The sequence below is a fragment of the Callithrix jacchus genome, chromosome 20 (genome assembly GCF_049354715.1).
Source record: "Callithrix jacchus isolate 240 chromosome 20, calJac240_pri, whole genome shotgun sequence".
Lineage (NCBI taxonomy): Eukaryota > Metazoa > Chordata > Mammalia > Primates > Cebidae > Callithrix > Callithrix jacchus.
In genome coordinates this window covers 15020022-15036630 of record NC_133521.1, presented here as the reverse complement: position 1 = coordinate 15036630, position 16609 = coordinate 15020022, and the positions used below count along the sequence as shown (strand labels likewise).

General features: G+C 46.6%; 2 protein-coding genes across 9 annotated transcripts in view; one reads left to right on the top strand and one right to left on the bottom strand.

The window, feature by feature from the left end:
* Positions 1-8363, top strand: part of PSME3IP1 (proteasome activator subunit 3 interacting protein 1) — a 38730-nt gene extending 30367 nt beyond the window's left edge. For both annotated transcript variants that reach the window (XM_054248493.2, XM_054248495.2), the window contains exon 7: positions 6318-8363. In XM_054248493.2, coding sequence (XP_054104468.2) covers positions 6318-6535 — 218 coding nt within the window. In that variant the 3' untranslated portion in view covers positions 6536-8363. The remainder of the gene's footprint in view (positions 1-6317) is intronic.
* Positions 8364-12571: 4208 nt separating this feature from the next.
* Positions 12572-16609, bottom strand: part of CPNE2 (copine 2) — a 55975-nt gene continuing 51937 nt past the window's right edge. For 5 of the 7 annotated variants that reach the window (XR_013530505.1, XM_078358267.1, XM_008985920.4 and 2 more), the window contains 2 exons: positions 14519-14755; positions 12572-13170 (listed from right to left, as the gene is read on the bottom strand). Coding sequence is in view for 6 of the 7 variants with exons in the window: in XM_078358267.1 (XP_078214393.1) it covers positions 13063-13170; positions 14519-14755 (345 nt within the window). In the remaining variant the exon portion in view is untranslated. The remainder of the gene's footprint in view (positions 13171-14518; positions 14756-16609) is intronic. The other 2 variants (XM_078358265.1, XM_078358268.1) reach the window with 1 other exon arrangement.

Below are 16609 nucleotides of genomic sequence, written 5' to 3'. Positions count from 1 at the left end.
TGGCTATTTGGAGTCTCTTGCATTTCCATATGAATTTTGGGATCGGCTTGTTAGTTTCTGCAGAAAAGGCAGCTAAGATTTGATACAGGAATTTTTGGAATCTGTAGATAATTTTGGCAATATTTCCATCTTATAATATCTTAGCAATAGGCTAATATACCTTTTAATTTGAATTTAATCTCTAAGTTCTTTCTTTCTGAATTATATTTTGTTTTCTTTGTATTTTATTTGTGGAGAAACTGGGTCTTTGTTCTTAAACGTTCCTCAGGCTCTAGATTTAGCTGATTGCATCCCCATGCTGTTTCCTGCTACTCCTGTAAAATGGTAATTATATCTGGAAGCTTGATCAAGTTGGTTTTTTTCAGCAAGAATACATCATATATTGTTTTGATACTTTCATTATTAGTAGTATTTTAATCTAATCTACTCTGTTCATTGCTTAATTCAGCAGTTATTGTACCTTGGGAATCATTGCATAATTGGAGATAAAGTGCTCCCTTGTTCCTTTTTAAGGCTGTATAATATTGTATATTGTATGGGTATATCATAGTATATTTATCTCACTTTTTAATTGAACACTTAGATTGTTTCCATTCTTCCCCTGTTCTGATGTTTCAGTAATAATCCTGCATGTGCATAATTTTTCACTTGCACAAATTTATCAGGTTAAATGCTTTGAAGTAGACTTGATAGGTCAGAGAGGATATACATTTGTAATTTAGGTAAATATTGCCAAATCGCCCTTCAGATAAGTTATCCCAATTTATACTCCTATTAGCAATTTTGGAATCTGTCACTGACATCTTTTTAATAAATAGGAAACTTGGTTAAATAGGATAAATGTATACTGCATATGTGAATACACATACACACACAAAACTTCATAGGAATATTTTTCTTTTAATTTTTATAGAGATGGGATCTCACTTTGTTGTTTAGGCTGTATTGCTTTGACTATTCACAGGTGTGATCATGGCACACTATAGCCACAAACTCCCAGGCTCAGGTGATCCTCCCACGTCAGCCTCCTGAGTAGCTGGGGTTAAATGCTCCTGGCATGCGAATCTTAAACGTATTTCCACAAGTAAATTAGTTGCCCTCTGTATGGTACTTATTTCCTGGTAGGAACTATACTAATTAATAATTGGAAAGGAAAATTTGTGTGGCTTCTTTGAACTATCTCAGGCAGACACTTGTGTTTCAGGGCCATCTTATTGTCATTCTAAATCCTTTCTTCCTACTTCTGCATTCTTGCAACAGAAATTAGGCAGGAAGTGTCCTCTTTTGCTAGGAGTTAAGGCTCCACAAAAAGAACGCTCCTTGAGGCTTGCTTCAGTCTTGTCCTTGGCAGTAGGAGGATTTGCCCTTTGGGCCCCCAGAAGACAACTCTATGACCCTGATAGAGATTCAGGCTTCCCCCACTGAAGACTCTGAACTTAAGCACTGAGCAGAGCCAGTGAATGCACAAGTTGGCCCCATCTACTCCCAAGTCACGCATCTGTCTGAGTACTAAGAACATTCTCTATTAGTAATTTTCTGTGTTAATTTGGTATGACAATGTGGTCCTGCAAATGCAGAAGTTGGCAGGAAACTTCACCAAATGGGTGAGATCAGAGGGCACCATTTTGTTCTCTTTGGGCAGTTAACTGCTTTTGGAATGAAATTTGTCAGAGTTGCAATCTCTTTTCTTTCTTGAAACCTCCTAGATAATTGGGATATTTGGTCTTTTCATGTAAATTCTTCTGATGCCATAGTGGTCCAGATTCCTTGATTATATTTTTGTAGCTAACTTCCATCCTTCCGTTCAGCCAGCTGCCTACCCCCACTGGCACTCTGACTTTCATCCTTCTTTTGTGTGTAAAATAGACCTTTAAATTCCATTCATCCTTGAAACATGGTCATGTACCACATAACGACATTTTGCTTATATGACAGTGGTCCCATAAAATTATGATACCATATTTTTACTGTACCTTTTCTGTGCTTAGCTACATGCTTAGATACACAATTACTGAGCATTGTATTACAACTGCCTACAGTATTTATACAGTAACATGCTGTACAGGTTTGAAGCCTAGGAGCAATAGGCTGTATACCATATGGCCTACATGTGTAGTAGGCTGTACCATCTAGGTTGCATAAGTACTCTATGATGTTCACAATCATAAAATTGTCTAATGATGCATTTCTCAGGTCAGATCCCCATCATTAAGCAGGGGTGACTGTACTCGATAAAACGATATATCTCATTCAACAATTTCACATAAGTTAGTTTTCGAAGTGACTGATATATATACCCTTATAAGGCTTTTTGGTGTTTTGTTTTTTGTTTTTTTTTTTTTTAGACAGTCTTGCTCTATCACCTAGACCGAAGTGCAGTGGTACAATCCTCCTCCTCCCAGGCTCAAGTGATTCTCCTGCCTCAGCCACCAAGTAGCTTGGATTACAGGCATGCACTATCACACTTGGCTAATTTTTGTATTTTTAGTAGAGATGGGATTCCCCCATGTTGGCCAGGCTGGTCTCGAACTTCCGACCTCCGATGATCCACCTGCCTCAGCCTCCCAAAGTGCTGGGATTACAGGCGTGAGCCACCACTCCTGGCCGTTTTTTTTTTTTTAACAACCAAATTTTTCTAATAGAAAGAATACTGAAAGTATCATTCTATATGGTATACATAAGTAATATACTGTATAAGTTGTGATTGATGTTATGTCCCAAATGTTATAAAAGCATCACATTTTTATACCCTTTCCCAAATTAGCCAATTGCAATGAAACTCTGTAAACTGTCTAACACATTTTCCTGCATTCTGACTTCTGACCCTTGTGAGTGCAAGCCTGCTCTGAGCCAGACCCTGTGCTATATGTCCTGGAGGTGGAATGGTGATGAAAGAGCTCTTGCCTTCAAGGGGCTTACAGTTAGTGGAGAATACAAACAAGCAACCCTTCTCCTCTGACTTCTTTGCTTTCATACTGGGACTGAGATAAATGGAATTATTCCTCCCTAGTTTAAGTGGCTTACATGTTATTTGAATTTTTGTAATTGCTTTTTAAAAAAAATTGTCTACCCAAGCACAGATAAGTGTTAAAAAATTGTCTGAATTGGTAATATATGCACATAATAAAACATTTAGGCCAGGTGAGGTAGCTCATTCCTATAATCCCAGCACTCTGGGAGGCTGAAGCGAGAAGTTCACTTGAGCCCAGGAATTTAACTTGGGCAGCATAGTGAGACCTATGTTCTCAAAAAATAAAAGAAAAATTCAAAAGAATGTGGAAAAAGAAAAATTCATAAAAGTAAGTCTCCCCCATTTTCCAGCTACTTAATTCCTTTCCCCTGAGCAGCCACTGCTGCCAGTTTTTATGTATTGTTAGACACTGTCATGCATATACATGGGCATGTCCACTTCCCTCCCAAATTGTAACTTTCACACACTGTCTTGCCCCTTGCCTTTTTCGTTTAGCACAATATCTTGGGGATCATTCAATAATAGTACACACAGAGATGCTTTCTTCTTCTTTTTCTTCTTTCTTTTTTCTTCTTTTTTGAAATGGGGTCTTGCTCTGTCACCCAGGTTGGAGTGCAGTCACCCAGGTTGGTGTGATCATGGCTCACTACAGCCTCAACTTCCCCAGTTCAAGTGTCCCACCTCAGCGTCCTGAGTAGCTGGGACTACAGGTGTATATCACCACACCTTGCTAATTTTTTTAGGTTTTTTGTAGAGACAATGTCTCTTTGTGTTGCCCAGACTGGTCGCAAACTCCTGGGGTCAAGTGATCCTCCTGCTTTGGCCTCCCACAGTGCTGGGATTATAGGCATGAGCCCAGCTACTTTATTCTTTTTAATGGTTGAATAGTAGTCCGTTACTTACCTAGCCATCTATTAATGGACATATTGGTGTCTGTAGTCTTTCACTACTGTAAACAGTGCTGCAGTGAATGTTCTCTTATGAACATCATTTAAGTTTGAAGAACATTGCCAAATTTCTCTGTACCCTCGAACAACATATGAAGTTTGCTGTTCCCAACACATTCCCTCCTAATATATTGTTTACCCCCTTATGTTTAAAATTCATCTGTTTCTTTTTCTGTGAGCTGTTCATGTTTTCTGTTCACTTTTCTATTTAGTTGTTGGTTGTTTTTTTAACAGATTTGGAAGAACTCCTAGTATCTTAAGGAAAGTTGCTTTTGTGATATTTGTTGCAAGTATTTGCTCTTGCCTTTTTTTGTAGCCTTGTTCTCACTATCTCTGCAGTCATTATCAGCTTTCATTTTACTTTTCTCCATCTTTGTGTTTTAACATTGCTTATCTGTAGCAGCTCCCTTTTCCCTTCTTAGAGTTTCTTGCACAAACAAGTAAATACACTGATCTCTTGAACTTTGTGTGCTGGCCGTTTGATATCTCTTCTAACTGCTCAGTGGTATTGTTTGCTTACTCCTGGTTGTCTATACTTGGAGCTGTGTATTCTTTTCATATTTACTTGAAATGTCTGAGTAAATGAGGCGCTCGCGCATCTAAGGCATAACCCTAAAAGATGTATGCTTGTTAGCCTGTGGCGATGAACTGTGAACTCCAACCCTTACTCTGCAATGAGCTCAGATGATCATTTTAGTATGTTATCTTTTAATTCACATTTAGTTTAACATTTTGTGCCCTAAGCAACCTACAACCTTGCCAAGTGATTTGACTTTCCTCATCAGTAAGATGGGGATGATGCCTATACATCAAATTGTAGTGATTAAATAAGGCTGGAAACATTTCAGGGAAAAAGCAAAGGGCTGGAGTAGAATTCTTAACTTTCCCTTTCGTCTTCAAGTCGTCCATTTTCTTTCTTCTTTTTTTTTTTTTTTCTTGAAACCGGGTCTTGCTCTGTTGTCCAGGCTGGAGTACACTGGTGCCATGATAGTTCACTGTAACCTTGAATTCCTGGGCTTAAGCAATCCTTGCCTCAGCCTTATGAGTAACTGGGACCACAGGCCCAACCATCACACCCAACTAATTTTTTTTTTTTTTTTGAGATGGAGTCTTGCTCTGTTACCCAGGTTGGAGTGCAGTGGCATGATCTTGGCTCACTGCAACCACTGCCTCCTGGATTCAAACTATTTTCCTCCCTCACTCTCCCTAGTAATTGGGATTACAGGCATGCATCACCACGCCCATTTTTTTGTTCTTTTAGTAGAGATGGGGTTTCACTATATTGGGCAGGCTGATCTTGAACTCCTGACCTCAAGTCATCCACCCACCTCGGCCTCAAAGTGCTGGGATTACAGGCATGAGCCACCGTGCTCGGCACCGACTAATTTTTTAAAACATTTTCTTGTAGAGACAGGGACTCACTATGTTGCCCAGGCTGGTCTTAAACTCCGGACCTCAAGTGGTCCTCCCATCTCAGCCTCCCAAAGTGCTAGGATTGTAGGCATGAGCCACCGTGCCGAACCAAGTCCTGCATTGTCTAGATTGAGGTCTTTGTCATTGAGATGGCAGAACAACTGTGGGGTTCCTGTAAGACAAAGAGTCTTAGCTTCTAGGTGACATTCTGCATGGCCTTAAAATGTTACCTGACAGGCTTCAGTTTTCTCATCTGTAAAATAACACAACTGGAAAGCAAAGGTTGTGTTAAGTCAGTTTCTGAATCACTCCTCTCTCCCATCAGGGAAAAGTGGCCCTTAATACAGAGCATTATTCTGGTGAGTCCCTCGGAGCCTATTCCAGTCGTGGGGGCTGCCCAATTTTTTAACATTTTTTAAAAGAAAATGTTATCATGTAGCTGATGTTTGGCCTTGAAAATGTATCTGTGCTTGCTGGCATATTGGTCAGTAAGTAAGAAATGGCATAATATGCTGAGAAGTTAATGGAATTGTTAATACTGCTCACAGTGTCTCTCTTAATCTGTCTTCATCCCTACTGTTGAGGGCATGTGGAAGCCTTTCATCCCCCACCCACGTGTCCATTTCACAGCTGTGTGAGCACAGGGAAATCAAAGCACTCTAGGTTACACTCTGAAGTAGCTAGTTCTGCAACTCAGAGCTGATGGAGAACAACAGAGTATAGTCAGGCTCTGGGGTTAAAAAGACCTTGATTCAAGTCTCAGCTCTGCCCCTTTACTTTCAGAAGTCCTTTCACCTCCTGGAGCCTCCCTTCCTTCTTTAGTTTCCCCGTCTCTAAATCGAGGGCAATGATAGTATTGGCTGCATAGAGTTGTTCTGAGGCTTCTCTGTGGGAAAAGCCCTTGGTACAATGCCTGGCACATGGTATGTCAGTCGTCAACTTTGGAAAACAGTGATGAAGTGACAGTCTTTCCCCTTTTGTTGCAGAGGCCTCATCCTGCAAGTCTCTCGGAAACACTTCCCTGAGTGGCCCCTCCATCCACTGCCCCTCTGCTGCAGTCTGTATCGGCATCCTCCCAGGCCTGGGTGCCTACTCTGGGAGCAGCGACTCCGAGTCCAGCTCAGACAGCGAAGGCACCATCAATGCCACTGGAAAGATCGTCTCTTCTATCTTCCGAACCAACACCTTCCTCGAAGCCCCCTAGTTTCTCTGTGCTTACGCTGGAAACTCCTCCCCAAGGGTAGATCGGACCGTTTATGCCACCTACAGACATTATGTCCCTCAAAAAAAAACTCCTTTGCCTGTGTCCTGTGCACAACGTGACATTTTTAACCAACCCAATCTAAAGATGTGCCAGAATCTACCTGTGGCCCAAATCGTGTTTGGTTTCTCTTTCCACTCCAGTGCAGATGACCAAACCTGTCCCGCTGCCACTTCCTCACTGACGTGGGGAGGAGGGCAAGGCCCAGCCGAAGTTCCACTAAAAATGCCCTAGGAGGATAGGCACCGGCTGGCTTGCCAAAAGGTTCAGGTTTTATTGCTTTCTGTTTTTTTCTTTTCTTTCCTTTCCCAACAGCACAAAAAAGTAAGGGCAGTTATTGGACAGGTATTATTTAAACATTCTATTGTAGGTGAGTGTGCTGTTTGGTTCCACTGCATTGTAGAGCATGCGGGGGAAGAGAACTGACCCAGGTGAAGAAATGGAGCCCTTCCCTCGAACTAACCAGTCCTTAATGTTGTGTGACTAAGTAGAGATGCTAAACCGCATCCGCTGGGGGTGTCGCTTCACACTCGGCATGCATTGTGAAGGCTTTCCACCCTTGGCCATTCCGTTTCCCCTCTCTCCAACCCCATTTATGCAGGAAGGGACTGCTAACAAGAAAACTTCCATCTTCTCAGACCTTTTCTCTGCCTCAGAAATTATTTTATGTTTGTTTTTGAAATAAAGGATTTAGTTTGAGATTCAAAATCTTAGAGAAACGTAGGCCTTGTTTACTCATAGCCAGACATCAGAACTGTGGGTAGGTATGTTAATGAGATGACTTATTTCCGGCAGCTCCTGGAATCCAAATATTGTAAACTAGTGGAACATACTTGCATTTTATGACTGTTCTATCGAGGCCCTTCTCTGTTTAATGCATATTATATTTGTGCTTTTAACTGTGGAATCTATTTCTAACTTAAGGGTGCTGCCCTAGTACTTTTCTTTGCTGCCCCTGCTGCTCTTTTTCCTTTCCAGACAGCAACTCTTGAGGCCATGAGCAGCCAAAAACTAGTGGTGCTCCTCTATCTTGTCTCATAAAGGGAAATGGGCTCAACCCTTGGATTCTGGAGGAGGGAGGGGGAGAGGGTGTGGAGACCTCAAGGACAGAGGTAGACATGAGCTTTGACAACAGTCTGTAGGCTCTCCTGCTTCAGAATAAGCCTGTTCCATTCTTTATCCATTCCCCTTGTTCCTACATCAATTGTTTTTACTTTCTTGGGTGTGAGACTGAGCGAGACACATACAAAATGTGTTGACACTGTGATGCCAGCAGGCAAAGCAGCTACTGACTTTGAATGTGGGCAGAGAGGCCTCTGGATCTCATCCAGCCCACTCCTTTTCCCTTTGCAGTGCAGTGACACTCCAGTGCCCGTTGGCAGATGGTGACTTCCCTGCACTCATAACTGATGCCTTGTGAATTCTTCCTCCGTTTCAGAACTACTCTATGCTAATTGTTCTTGACTGCCAATACATGTGTGTCAGCTCCATCCTAACAAATACGACATTTAGGTAAAACTGTGTAGGCACCTTCTGCTTCTCTGCTTCATTGTTCCTGTGATAGTCCTGTTATTACAGCATGTTCCCAAAACAGCCTCACATTGTTACAGGAGGCAGACCAGGGCATCAGAGTCACCATCTTTATGTGGCTTGACTCTTAAGAGGCCATGACTATACTTCATGACCTCTTGATAGAGAAAGAAGTTGACAAAGGGGTGCGGGGTTTAAAAACACAGATTAACGTGAAAGCTAATAAACCTGTCAAAGAACAGCATCTTGTTTTTCCTCTACTGAACATTGTGCTTCTAACTCTCTCCATCTCTCTCAGCTAGATTGTGTTGAGAAGGTTGAGACTCTCCAGACTGTGACTTCTCTTCCTGGTTTCTCAGGAGGACTGAGAATCACTGGTGATCATTGCATCAGGCTCCATTGTACCCATTAGCACAGAGCTCTGGAACTGAGACACAGCTTCTGTAAAAACTACAGCTAACAAAGCAGCGTCTGATCTGACCAACAAAGGAAGCAGCCTTGGAAAGCATCTAATGTAGACCTTGAAGTTCGAACCCAACAGAGAATAGAATAAACAGGGCTGGAAGGAAACACTGCTTTAAACCATAAAGTGTAGTACTCCTGCCTTAATAATTGGGATTTTATAACTGGGTAAGTACGGGACTAAAACAGTTTGGCATGGTTTTCTTTAAGCTTGCTTACTTTGTCCTGAGTGGTAGAATTCTTACCACTCTTCAGCCATGTGAGGGAGAAAGCTAATAGGAATCCTACTGCCAGCTCTGTTTGGGGAGGATTATCTAGCTTGTCACCCACCTGGGTGGAGAAAGGGAGTGTGAAATTTGAAGCATCTATTTTTCCATCTATAAAAAGCAGAGGAGCTGATGTGACTAGACCCAAAAAGGTGGCTGGCTACCTACTTGTGTATATCTTCCCTGAATCTAAGTACACAAGAGACAGAGCTGGCTCCTCAAATCCAAAGGTTGAGTGGGGGCGGGGGCTTCAGGTTTTTTCAGGATCATTCTAGACTGGGAGTCAGGAGCCCCTAAGCTGGGTGACTTAGTGCCAGGCATCCTCATTTCTTTCACTCTAGCTCCTGAGTTCTTCCCTTCTGGCTACCTCCTTCCCACCCAAGAGAGGATCTTCATTTGCCTAAGCCCTTCCACACTGTTTCTGCCACTCCTCTCTGGGAACTCAGTCTAATTCACCATAGTGGTTATGAATTAGGAGCCAACTATAACTAGCTGTGTCACTTGGGCAAGGTTAGTGTGACCTTTCACCTCACTTTCCTCCTTGGTAAATAGGAATAACACCACTAACTTCCTAGTGAGATAGAGATAACCTAGATTAGGTGCTAGGTGTGCGGTATCTGACAGATGGTGACCACCCTCGGTGCTGTTAGCATCAGCCCTCCCTTGTTTCTGGGTGGCATAGCCAGAGCTTCCATTAGTGTCGATTTATGCAGGGTTATCTATTCCACTCGCCTTCCTCAGTTGCAGCTAGAACACTGGCATGGGCGAAGGGTCAGATCTGGTCGTCAAAGCTCCAACCACCAGCTTTTGCTGTATGCTTCCCTCTTAGCTAAATGTTAATTGCTTAGGCACACCGGGTTCCTTGGCACGGGTGTCCTAGCCGTGGGTATATGGCTCAGCTGTTGTCTTAGGCCCCTCCAGAAAAACAGAGAGAGCTCTGTGGCAGTGCAGATTATTTGGACTTCGGTATTTTCCACGTGCCCAACCCACTTAGGCATCACAGGATGGAATGCAAGTTCTGCTCGGTGGGAGGCTGGGTTCTTGGCAACACTTTTGTAGTCACAGGTTGAACACAGAAACCAGTCACACATTTGTGCTTTAGTGACACTGGCAGGGGCTGACATTTTGCTCCCTTACCTGCTGGAGCAGCGGTTTAGGGAGAGAGGGAGCCTCACCGGGAATAGGCAGCACATGGCCGCAGCATCAGAGCTTTGCAGCGGGCAGAGGCTGAAAAACCTGAGGGACAGCCCTTCACCTGTGCTTTATACTGCAGGCTAGTCTTCCATTACTATTTTAGTAATAGTCATGCACATCACTGCTTGTGTTGGTTTCTTTCGTTCAGTGTATACTGAGAGCTTGCTATGCATGTGCCAGGGTGTTTGGGGCATTTGTGCGTTATTTTCGTGGACCGTAATGTCTTTCATTCTGGGGCAGAAAAGTCCTGTGAAGCAGCCCTTTTCTATATTGTACAGGAAATCAGAATTCCTAGGGCCACATGCCTGAGGTGCGTAGCTAAGTGACAGAACCAGAATTTTCATTTGAGCCTTTAAGTCCAAGCCCGGCTTTCTGTGGTTTCAGTGAAACTTAAACAAATGCCAGTGCCCAGGCTTCTGTGGAGGAGATTTAGGGTGAAGGAATCTTTCCGGCTAGATTTCGAAGTTCACTTTTCAGCCTGCCGTCCATGTGCAGGAACCAAGTAGCAGCACCAAAGCTTGGATTTTTTAAAAAGTGATTTGGAGCCGGGCGCCATGGCTGTAGTCCTAGCACTTTGGGAGGCCAAGGTGGGTGGATCACTTGAGGTCAGGAATTCAAGAGCAGCCTGACCAACATAGTGAAACTCCGTCTCTACTAAAATATAAAAATTAGCCAGGCAAGGTGGCATGCGCCTGTAGTCCCAGCTACTCAGCAGGCTGAGACAGGAGAATCACTTGAACCCAGGAGGTGGAGGCTCCAGTGAGCCGAGATTGCACCACTGCACTCCATCCTGGGTGACAGTGAGATTCTGTCTCGAAAATAAAAAAATAAAAAGTGATTTGGCTGGCCTTGTCAAGAGTTTAGACACATTCCTTTCCCTTCTGAACTGAAGCCAGCCTGGAATAAAGGGCCTGCTTGACTTAACCCACTCACTCCTTAGGCAGAGAAGGAGCAGGCAGAGAGCAGAGATGGCTGGGTCTGCCTCAATGTGAAGCCTGGATGTGGGGTCCGTAGCCATCACACCTGAGGAAGTGACCTATGAGTGGGAGCATATGGGACAGACCCCCACTGCAAGGCTGGGGCTTCGCCTTCACATGGCCCAGTGGATGGCAGCCTCCCTCGTAAGTCACTCCCACGGGAGGTTATAAAGGAGGAGTGGGATTCCACCCATGTTGCCGGCCTGGGGGCCAGTGCTTTGTGGTTTTCCAAGGGACAGTCTGCACATCTGGGCTCTGTGGCGTCCTATGGCCCTCTAGAGAGAAGTGTCCCTAACAGATCCTTCAGCTGACTCTTGGTGGCCACAGAATCAGTAGGGGCATCAGAGGCTTAGGATGAAAGTATCCCTTACTCGCTTCCACCAGAAAAACTCTGGCTGGAGCTCACCAGGAACTAAGAGATGGGAATCTATGTGCTGTGGTGCCCAATCCTAGCAGGCCCTAGTAAGAATTACCAGGAGAGTAGGTGGGGACAATTGACTTCCCAATGTCCGTGGCACAGAGTAACAAATTCATTAGCAGCTTGAGCAGAAGAACCCCATCCAAAGCCAAGGGAAGGCATTCAACGCACTGGAGCAAGTGTGGGCCGTGGAGGCAGCCAGACTTGGGTATGAGACCTTGCTCTGCCTCTAGTAGACTTGATTCACCTCTCTGCTTGTCTCCTCATCTCTGAAATGGTCACTGTCAAGGGCTCGGAAGGGTTCACCAAGATAGTGCTTGCAGCCTAGGCAACAAGGCAAAATTCCGCCTCTACAAAACTGTGCATTGTGGTGCATGCCTGTGGTCCAGCTACTCACCGCTGCACTCCAGCCTTGATGACAGAGTAAGACCCTGTCTCAAAAAAGTGCCTGCAAAACACTGTACACGGAGCTGGAAACAGTACTTAATAGGAAGGTTAGCTGTTACTGGTTACACAGAAGCCCATGTCTAAGGGGCTACCTGGAGCTCCAAGCAGGAGTCATTCAGGTGGATAAAAGAGAAAGAGGTGTTATGTGGAAGAAAGGAGGGACCTGGGAGGGGGTGCTGAACTTTCAGGGGTCCACTGGCTGGTTTCATAAAATTGGGCCTGAGCCCAGAGAGGGGGATGTGGTAGAAACAACAGGGTCATTAGCAGCCCCACTTGGGGTCCTGAGGCCAGAGAGGCTTTCATAGACCTCCAGTGGCTGACCGAAACACCCGGGGGCCCCGACGAGGGGCAGATGGGTGGCTGGGACTGCTGTCCAGTTGTGGGGTAGGGATATGTGGTACTGGCTGCACCTGAGTGTAACCAATCAAACTGGTGTGGACTTGCACATTGATTCATCCACAAATATTTACTGAGTTTGTACAATGTGCCAGGTTCTGTGCCAGTTTAACAGGTTATCCCTGTTAGCTGGAAGTGATTTAACAGGTTATCATGTAGAATGCATGTCCCCATGCAGAAGTGACTACACCAACTTAGCGGGCTTGCAGCGGGGACTTTCATCTTACATTTCCTTTCTCAGATCAGTGAGCCTGTCAGGTCCCTGCTGAGGAAGGAGCTGACACAGGGATGTCTGAAACTCGTTTATTACCCTGAGTATATAACAAATAGAACACAGTCACAGTATTTAAAACAAAAACAAAAAAACAGCAGGAATTAGGTGCAAGCTATGACACAAAGTATACACCAAGGACACGTTCCTTTCATCAGAGTGAACAGCTAGTTACTTGGAAAAAGCCCGTTGTGATTGTAAAAACTTTATTCTCAATAACAATAATAATTCCACTAAAATTATACAAAGTACATTCAATACTTAAGGGTGGCAAGGGTGGGGAGGGGAGGAGAGGAAGCCGGTTTGGCCTGGAAGCATCAACAGTTGACTCCAACAAAGGAAGCCCAGCTGGGCTGGAGGAAGTTGGGGGTGGAGGTCCGGTTGTAAAAAATAAAAATGTGGATCTGGATTGGTAAAAAAAGGCCACCCACAAGGAAGCAGGGTGAGCATGCATGTTCCTGGGGGAGGGTGGGAGGCTCAGCCGACATGCTGCTGCTGGGCACTGGAGCTCAGGCGGGCTCCGAGTTGGTGGGGGGCAGGTTTTTATGCTTGAAATACTGCACAACTTGTTGGGGCAGCTCCGCCAGCACAGCTTTGGCCAAGGTCTCTTTTGCTGCCTGCAGGGTGGAGGAGGGTGGGGGTGGGGAAGAGAGAGAATAAAGGTTAATGACCAGAAGTTGTGAGTGGCACTATGCCCAGAGGGCTATGACAGCAGGTGTCCATGGAGGACAGAATTAGGGCTGTGGGCCAGGGCTGTCTGCAAGTGGCGTCCCTCTTCTCAGTCCAGGCCTGAAATTCCCACTGATTGCAGTGCCTGCCTTTAGGTTAGGTGTAACTGTTACCTGAAGCACTTGAGATGCTTGGGAGTAACAGCTTAGGATGGCTCTGTAGGTGGGACGCACCTACATATCTGGCAAACATCTCCTGAGCACCTTCTTGGCAGGAATGAATGGGCCAAGTCTGGTTCAAATGACATTCTGGTTCACAAGTGAACGGCCAGCCACAGGCCAGGCACGTGGAGGTGCTCGGTAACCGTTCTGTGCATGAAGGGGTGACTGATGCCCAGCGTTTGTCCTCAGGAAGTGAATGCTCCAAAGGAAGGAGTAGAACCATTGCAGGCAAACCCAGAGGATGCTGGACAGAGAGGTGAGGGCCACTGGGTGCAAACCAGCGTGGGCAGTTCTTACTGAGGCTGGCTGCCAGGATCTGAGCCACAGCACCCCTGAGGGACCCACACAGCTGAGGAAACTGAGGCCCAGAGAGGTCAGGGCTTGCCCAAAACCACAGGGTGAGCCTCTGGTCAAATGCGGGTTAAGCCCCTGGCCAGCAGTACAGGGGTGGCATCTGAGAGACTGCCCCCCTCTGGGACTCCTCATGGACCCAGGTGCCAGGGCAGTGACCCCAGCCTCCTTGTGGGCAGACCTGGGATCACCTGCAAATAAAGCCAAAGCCACCTCCAGGAACAAGGTAGGGGACACTACTCTCCCAGGAGGTTGACTTCCTCTCCCAGGCCTAGGGAGAGGAGGTCAACCTAAGATGAGGGGGAGGCCTTGTTTTCCATCTGCAAAATCAGGGAGCTGACTGGGGTGTGATGATCAGGAAAGCCCCTCTCTCCTCCTGCACTTTATGCCACGTGAATAGCCCCAGCCTTTCATCAGACCCCACTAGAGGGCAGGTCCTCCAGGAAGCCTTCCCACCTTCCCCCTGCCAGGAGCCCCAGGCTAGATGCCTACGGCTTCGTGTTCCACCAGCCTGTGGAAGCAAGTGCTCACACTATCACAACGGCTGCCACCAGGGCAAGGCCTGGCACAGCATCTGGCACACAGCAGGCCCTCAGAAGTGCACAGTCAATCGAGTGGAGGAGTCTGGGACTGGGCCAGACAACCTGGAGACTCTCAAGCTTGATGATGAGCTATGGTGGCTGGGGTCCTGTAACTGCCCCTTCCAGCCCAGGCCCACACTCACGTTGCGGAACTCTCGAAAGGGCACGAACTGCACAATATCTCGGGCTGCCTCCTCCCCGGTGTGGGAGCGCAGCGTGCGGCTATCCCCATCCAGGAACTCCATGGCAGCGAAGTCGGCATTGCCCACACCCACGATGATGATGGACATGGGCAGCTTGGAAGCCTGCACCACCGCGTGCCGCGTCTCCTCCATGTCGCTGATGACCCCGTCGGTGATGATGAGGAGGATGAAGTACTGCTGCGGGGATGGGGCCAATAGGGCACTCAACAAGGCCAAGGCCTTGGCACCCCTTCTCCCTCCCTCCTTCACCCCTTCTCCCTCCCTCCTTCACCCCAAACCCTGAGTCCTGGAGGAAGGCAGTGCTTCTTACCCAGCTGCAGCCACGTCCCAGACAACTCCCTATGCGTCCTGCTCTCAGCACCCCACCCCTGCAGGCCTCATAAACTCTGACCTGGTCACAGCAGGAAGCACAAACTGTTCTCCCTCCTGCCCTGTGTGTTACTTTAGGCTCCCCAATTGTGGCCTCTGAGAGCCCTGACTCTGGGCCTGGCCTTGTGGGTTGCTACACTTTGGGACTCTAGGTAACTGACTTGACTTGCAGTGCCTCAGTTTCTTCATCTGCAAAGTGGGAGTTGTTGCAGATAGCATGCCTGACATGTAGTGGTGCAGTCACCTGCATCCTGACAGGCCCACGGCTGGTGCAGGAGGGCTCATCTGGCTGACGGGATCTGGGGCCAGCCTCCTGTCTCTGCTGCATCCAGGCATGGGCACCTGTGACCTCCCTCCATTCCCTACTCAACAAGGCAATCTGAGACATCCTGCAGGAGCTAAAGCAGGTCATCTGGGCCAGGGCTTCCAGGAGCATGGGACTCTGCTGGCAAATAAGTGGATTTAGGTCACATCCCAAACACAGCACTGAGCACCATCAAGTCATCAAGTCGCTCTGTGAAGAGTGCTGGTTCGCAGTGGCCTTTCAATTCTCTGAACTGCACCCAGGAGGAGGTCTTGGTTTGGTACTACTGTGTCTTTCACGCCTCTCTAACATTTGCTAAGCTTTCCTATCAACAGAAAGGGAAGGCAGGAAGCCCAGAGCTGGAGGAGACAATAGTCTCCAGCTAGATTTTAATATCATTGTACAGTTTGTTGTGTTTATTTTTGTTACTCTCTATTTATGGCAAGTGATACTGCTTTTTTCATTTACACTGGGATATAAAGTTTATTAATTAAGTAAAAAAATACTGAATAATTAGTGTGGGAGATCTATAAAGTACAAACTGTGAAGTGGGGCCGGGGTGTGCCTGACTGAAGTGTAGGAAGGCTCCCTGGACCATCTGAGGGTGGAAGGCCCAGGATTCCAAATTGGCCAAGAACTCTGTTTTTTTTTTCTTTTCTTTTTAGGCTGAGTCTCACTCTGTCACCCAGGCTGGAGTGCAGTGGCACAACCTGGGCTCACCACAACCTCCGCCTCCCAGGTTCAAGTGATTCTCCTGCCTCAGCCTCCTGAGTAGCTGGGATTACAGGCACCCGCCACCATGCCCAACTAATTTTTGTATTTTTAGTAGAGATGGGGTTTCACCATGATGGCCAGGCTGACCTTGAACTCCTGACCTCAGGTGATCCACCCACCTCGGCCTCCCAAAGTGCTGGGATTACAGATGTCAGCCACCATGCCTGGCAAAGAACTCATTTGCAGCTCAGCTTTGTCCTTAGTACCCGCTGACCCCTTTAGAGGAAGCTGTTTTCCCCATCTATAATATCAACAGATCAGCTCTTGTGGTCCTCAGATTCTCTGTTTGGGGCTTTAGTCTGACCCTTTTGATTTCCAGAAGAGGAAACTGGGGCCTAGACTAGTCAAGCTCATGGAGCTAAGGAGGGTGGAACCAAGCTGGACCCCAGGTCAGACCTTGGCCACATTCATATCCAGCAAAGCTGCTTGTTCCCTGGGGAGGTTGCAGAGGCTACAAGGTCAGCCCTCCAGGGTGACTTGCTCCCCTGTCTTCCCCACAAGTACAGCCGCAGAGGGAGGGAGCAGGATGAGCTGATGCGGAGACACGGACCTCACTACCCTCCCCCTTAGCTCCAGGCAGCAGT